The following is a 6,261-nucleotide window of genomic DNA, read 5'->3' as shown; positions in this document are numbered from 1 at the left end:
CGGCACTGATTGGAGCTGCAGGATTTTGTGAGCGTTAAGCCCCGCCCACAGACTTGTGCAGCACGATTCGGAATCGCTGATATTTTTTCAGGCAAAGTGCGTATGGTGGTGCCTGAGAACGGGTCTAAAAGTCGAATTTGAAACACTCCCAGTTTCAAGTCCGCCCATCACTTAGAATCAAAATGGTAAAATAGGAGAGTGGTGGTGCCTGGAACGTGCTGCCAGTGGTGGTGGTGGAAGCAGGCACATTACCACATTAGCAACATTTAATAGGCTTTAGGATGGGTACATAAATAGGGAGGGAACAGAGGGATACAGACCAAGTAAGGGCAGAAGGTTTTTTTTTAAAGTTTCGTTGGGGCATCATGCTCGGCACAAGCTTGGAGGGCCAATGGGCCTATTTCTATGCTGTACTTTTCTTTGTTCTTTTTGTTCTATAAAGTATCATTGCAAATTTAAGGACATTGAATCTGAAAATAATTACCTTGGGTTTTAAATAATTCTTCTGTAAATGCTTTATGACATGATCAGTGGCACACTGCACCATGCATTGGTTGAGTTTAAGATTTGAAGACTGCCAACTATTTGCATCAGCTCCTTCCTGTGATGATTGCCCCTTTCGTTTTGTGTTCATTTCATCCATTGTGTTCTCTTCATTGTTATCTTGAACTAGCTCCTTCAATGTTGGCAATTTCTTTTCACTGCTTTTACTGTTGGTGCCACTGTCTGAGGGATCTGCATCAAATAAAATAATGATAAAATTACCCAAAAGTTGAATAAATATATCAAATAGGTATTGGTAGAAGATTTGTTTTGTCACTTCCTTGCAGTACATGTTCAGTTTTTAACATAACTTTAGAAACATTATATGAAGCTGGTGTAATTGATGTTTGTTTCTAATAGCACCTTTGTAATGTATGAAATTGCTCATATCCTTGAAAATTCAAGGTAGCAAACTAGAGTTTTCAAATTAGAGTATTCTTTGTTCAAATTCAGTAACTAAAAATTAGGGCCCATTGAATGCGCACCTATCAAATGCATTACCTGTCAAGATTTAAATGCGCATTTATGAAACTACTTGCATTTTGAAGCTTTCAAGACTATTTAAGCGCAAATAATTGCAACTTCAGATCCCTGTAAATGCATTAATCAATATAAATGTTAAAATTAAAATCAATCGATTTATATTCTTTGCAGGAAATACTAGATAGATTTCTTCAAAGTGGAATACATTACAATAAGGTGACAAAAGTAGCACAAGGAAAATAAAAGTTAAGATATAAAGTAAAGTCTCTAAACACCTAAGGCAAAGTCTTTGCATCGCAAGGAAGTGTTTTTGGAGTGAAATAAGCTCCATAACAAAATTAGTACTCTTTGCGGTGAGTAACTAACAAGCTAAATCTAAAGGGAAGTCATGGCAGCAGAGATCGCACTGATGATTTGCTCCTTCTGTGCTATATGGGAAGTCTGATTCTTGGGATGGCGAGACTGACATACGAGGAGAGATGGAGTCAGTTAGAATTATATTTGCTGGAGTTCAGAAGAATGATGGGGGGGGGGGGACAGTGGGGGTGGGGGGGGGGGGTCAGGGGGAAGAGGAGAATCTCAGATAAACTTATAAAATAGACGGTAGAAGCAGGAAGGATGTTCCCAATGTGGGGGAGTCCAGAACCAGAGGTCATAGTCTAAAGATAAGAGGTAAATCTTTTAGGTTGAAGCGAGGAGACATTTCTTCACTCAGAGAGTGGTAAGTCTGTAGAATTTGCTACCAGAAAAAGCAGTTGAGGCTGAACTACTTTATGTTTTCAAGGGATTAGATATAGCTCTTGGGGCAAAAGAGATCAAAGGATTGGGGGGGGGGCGGCGAGGGGGGAAAGCAGGATCAGGCTATTGAGTTTAATAATCAGCCATGATTGTACTGAATGGTGGAGTAGCTCAAAGGGCCGAATGTCCTACTCCTGTTTCTATTTTCTATGTTTCTAAGTCACAGACACAATTCCAGTGCATTTCTTGTGCATTAGGTGTGTTCAACTGCAGCTACTGCCTAACCACATTTCCGAGCTGGAGAAGTGGGTGGAATCACTGGGGAACATCCACAATGCTGAGATTGCCATGGACAGCACATTCATAGAAACCCTACAGTGTAGGAGGCCATCACTAACTCTCCTAAAGAGCATCTTACCCAGAATTCTGCCTGAATTAGTTCGCGTAGTGTTTAGCACCATCTTATTCTTTGAATATTTGTATTCATCTCTCTGCCTTAAATTATTGGTTTTTAGGTCATCCCTTCATTGATTTTACAGCCTGTCAACACGTTACACATGCTGATTTTACGTAACTGCTTGCACTTACCTATTAGCTCTCGTGATTACCTGTAAAGACTTGCTTTTCAGCCAGTCCACACTGCACTACACTGTCTGTACTTATCTGGTGACACTCTTGAATACCTGAGAGTGCCGGGCAATCGTCACTTCGCCTATATATTCTGTGCACCTCTCTCCACTTCACTTGACAAAAGAGCAGCACTCTGAAAGCTTGTGATTTCAAATAGACCTGTTGTTTATTTTCAAATAAAACATTTTGCAAAAAGTGTAGAATACAAGGAAAGTAAAAAGAAACTTAAGCAAGGAGTAAGGAGGGCTAAAAGGGGTCACGAAAAAGCATTGGCCAGCAGGATTAAGGAAAATCCCAAGGCTTTTTATACATATATAAAGGGCAAGAGGGTAGCCAGGGAGAGGGTTGGCCTACTCAAGGACAAGGGAAGGAATCTATGCGTGGAGCCAGAGGAAATGGGCGAGGTATTAAGTGAGTACTTTGCGTCAGTATTCACCAAAGAGAAGGACTTGGTGGATGATGAGTCTGGGAAAGGATGTGTAGACAGTTTGAGCCATGTTGAGATCAAAAAGGAGGTATTGGGGTTCTTGAGGAACATTTAAGGCAGACAAGTCCCCAGGGCCTGATAGGATATATCCCAGAATACTGGGAGAGGCAAAGGAGGAAATTGCTGGGGCCTTGAGAGAAATCTTTGTATCCTCACTAGCTACAGGTGAGGTACAGTAAGAAGTCTCACAGCACCAGGTTAAAGTCCTGGTGTTGTGAGACTTTTTACTGTGCTTACCCCAGTCCAACGCCGGCATCTCCACAACAGGGGAGGTCCCAGAGGATTGGAGAATAGCCAATGTTGTTCCTTTGTTAAGAAGGGTAGCAAGAATAATCCAGGTAATTACAGGCCGGTGAGCCTTATATCAGTGGTCGGGAAATTATTGAAGAGGATTCTTCAAGACAGGATTTATTCCCACTTGGAAATAAGTGGACATATTAGTGAGGGGCAACATGGTTTTGTGAAGGGGAGGTCGTGTCTCATGAACTTGATCGAGTTTTTCGAGGAAGTAACGATGATGATTGAAGAGGGTAGGGCAGTGGATGTTGTCTACATGGACTTCAGTAAGGCCTTTGACAAGGTCCCTCATGGCAGACTGGTGCAAAAGGTGAAGTTGCATGGGATCGGAGATGAGCTGGCAAGGTGGATACAAAACTGGCTCAGTCAAAGAAGACAGAGGGTAGCAGTGGAAGGGTACGTTTCTGAATGGAGGGTTGTGACAAATGGCGTTCCTCAGGGATCAGTGCTGGGACCTTTGCTGTTTGTAATATATATATATATATATAAATGATTTGGAGGAAAATGTAACTGGTTTGATTAGTAAGTTTGCGGACGACACAAAGGATTTGCGGATAGCGATGAGGACGATCAGAGGATACAGCAGGATGTAGATCAGTTGGAGACTTGGCAGAGAGATGGCAGATGGAGTTTAATCCGGACAAATGTGAGGTAATGCATTTTGGAGTAAATGGCAGAACCCTCAAGAACAAAGAACAATACAGCACAGGAACAGGCCCTTCGGCCCTCCAAGCCTGCGCCGCTCATGTGCCAACTCGACCATTCTTTTGTATCCCTCTATTCCCAGTCTGTTCATGTGGCTATCTAGATAAGTCTTAAACGATCCCAGCGTGTCCGCCTCAATCACCTTGCTTGGCAGTGCCTTCCAGGCCCCCACCACCCTCTGTGTAAAATACGCCCCCCTGACATCTGTGTTGAACCTTGCCCCCCTCACCTTGAACCTGTGACCCCTTGTGTTCGTCACCTCCGACCTGGGAAAAAGCTTCCCACTGTTCACCCTATCTATGCCCTTCATAATTTTATACACCTCTATTAGATCACCCCTCATCCTCCGTCTTTCCAGGGAGAACAACTCCAATTTACCCAATCTCTCCTCATAGCTAAGACCCTCCATACCAGGCAACATCCTGGTAAACCTTCTCTGTACTCTCTCCAAAGCCTCCATGTCCTTCTGGTAGTGTGATGACCAGAACCGGACGCAGTCTTCCAAATGTGGCCCAACCATCGTTCTATACCGCTGCAACATCATATGCCAAGTTTTATATTCTATGCCCCGTCCAATAAAGGCAAGCATGCCATATGCCTTCTTCACCACCCTCTCCACCTATGCTGCCACCTTGAAGGATCTGTGGACTTGTACACCCAGGTCCCTCTGTGTGTCTATACTCCTGATGGTTCTGCCATTTATTGTATAGCTCCCCCTTACATTAGATCTACCGAAATGCATCACTTCGCATTTATCTGGATTAAATTCCATCTGCCATTTCTCCGCCCAATGTTCCAGACTATCGATATCCTGCTGTATTATCTGACAATGTTCATCACTATCCGCAACTCCAGCAATCTTCGTGTCGTCCGCAAACTTACTGATCACACCAGCTACAGCTTCCTTCAAATCATTTATATATATCACAAACAGCAGAGGTCCCAGTACAGAGCCCTGCGGAACACCACTAGTCACAGACTTCCAACCGGAAAAAGATCCCACCACTGCTACCCTCTGTCTTCTATGGCTAAGCCAGTTCTCCACCCATCTAGCTAGCTCACCTTTTATCCCGTGAGATTTAACCTTTTGCACCAGCCTGCCATGAGGGACCTTGTCAAACGCTTTACTAAAATCCATATAGACGACATCCACGGCCCTTCTCTCGTCAATCGTTTTTGTCACCTCCTCAAAAAACTCAAATTTGTGAGGCATGACATCCCTCGTACAAAACCATGCTATCGTTAATGAGATTATTCAGTTCTAAATGCGCATATATCCTATTTCTAAGAATCTTCTCCAACAACTTCCCTATCACGGACGTCAAGCTCACCGGCCTATAATTACCCGGGTTATCCTTGCTACCCTTCTTAAATAACGGGACCACATTTGCGATCTCCAATCCTCTGGGACCTCACCTGTGTCCAGTGAAGAGACAAATATTTCTGTTAGAGGCCCAGCAATTGCATCTCTCGCCTCCCTGAGGAGTCTAGGATAGATGCCATCTGGCCCTGGGGATTTGTCTGTCTTAATGTTTCCTAAAAAACCTAACACTTCCTCCCTTGTAATTGAGATTTTTTCTAACGGGTCAACACATCCCTCTGTGACAAAACCAGTCAACATGTCCCTCTCCTTTGTGAATACAGATGCAAAGTATTCGTTTAGGATCTCACCTACTTCCTTTGGTTCCAAGCATAATTCCCCTCCTTTGTCCCTGAGAGGTCCGATTCTTTCCCTAACAACCCTCTTGTTCCTAACGCATGTATAAAATGCCTTGGGATTCTCCTTAATCCTGTCTGCCAAGGACATTTCGTGACCCTTTTTGCCTTTCTAAGTCCCTGTTTGAGTTCTTTTCTACTTTCTCTGTATTCCTCCAGTACTCCATCTGTTTTTAGCTGCCTGGACCTCATGTATGCCTCTTTTTTCTTTTTGATTAGACCCACAATTTCACTGGTTATCCACGGCTCTCAAATCCTACCTTTCCTATCCTTCCTCTTTACAGGCACATGCCTGTCCTGCAGTCCTATCAACTGCTCCTTAAAAGACTCCCACATGCCAGATGTGGATTTACCCTCGAACAGCCTCTCCCAATCAACAGCCACCAAATCCTGCCTAATCCTGCTGTAGTTAGCCTTCCCCCAATTCAGTACCTTACCCATAGGACAACACTCATCTTTTTCCATTACTATCCTAAAGTTTACAGAATTGTGGTCACTATTTGCCACATGTTCCCCTACTGCAACTTTGATGACCTGACCGGGCTCATTCTCCAGTACTGGGTCCAGTATAGCCCCCTCTCTAGTTGGACTGTCAACATATTGTTCCAAAGAACCTTCCTGTATGCATTTTATAAATTCTTCCCCGTCCAGGCCCCCAGCCC

General features: G+C 43.6%; 1 protein-coding gene across 3 annotated transcripts in view; it reads right to left on the bottom strand.

Annotated features, from left to right (window-relative positions):
- Positions 1–6,261, bottom strand: part of LOC144493158 (uncharacterized) — a 334,243-nt gene that overhangs the window by 265,412 nt on the left and 62,570 nt on the right. For all 3 annotated transcript variants that reach the window (XM_078212064.1, XM_078212058.1, XM_078212070.1), the window contains exon 4: positions 485–735. In XM_078212064.1, the coding sequence (XP_078068190.1) occupies positions 485–735 (251 nt within the window). The remainder of the gene's footprint in view (positions 1–484; positions 736–6,261) is intronic.

This window comes from Mustelus asterias, chromosome 1, assembly GCF_964213995.1.
Source record: "Mustelus asterias chromosome 1, sMusAst1.hap1.1, whole genome shotgun sequence".
NCBI lineage: Eukaryota > Metazoa > Chordata > Chondrichthyes > Carcharhiniformes > Triakidae > Mustelus > Mustelus asterias.
This window is presented reverse-complemented; position numbering and strand designations above follow the sequence as displayed.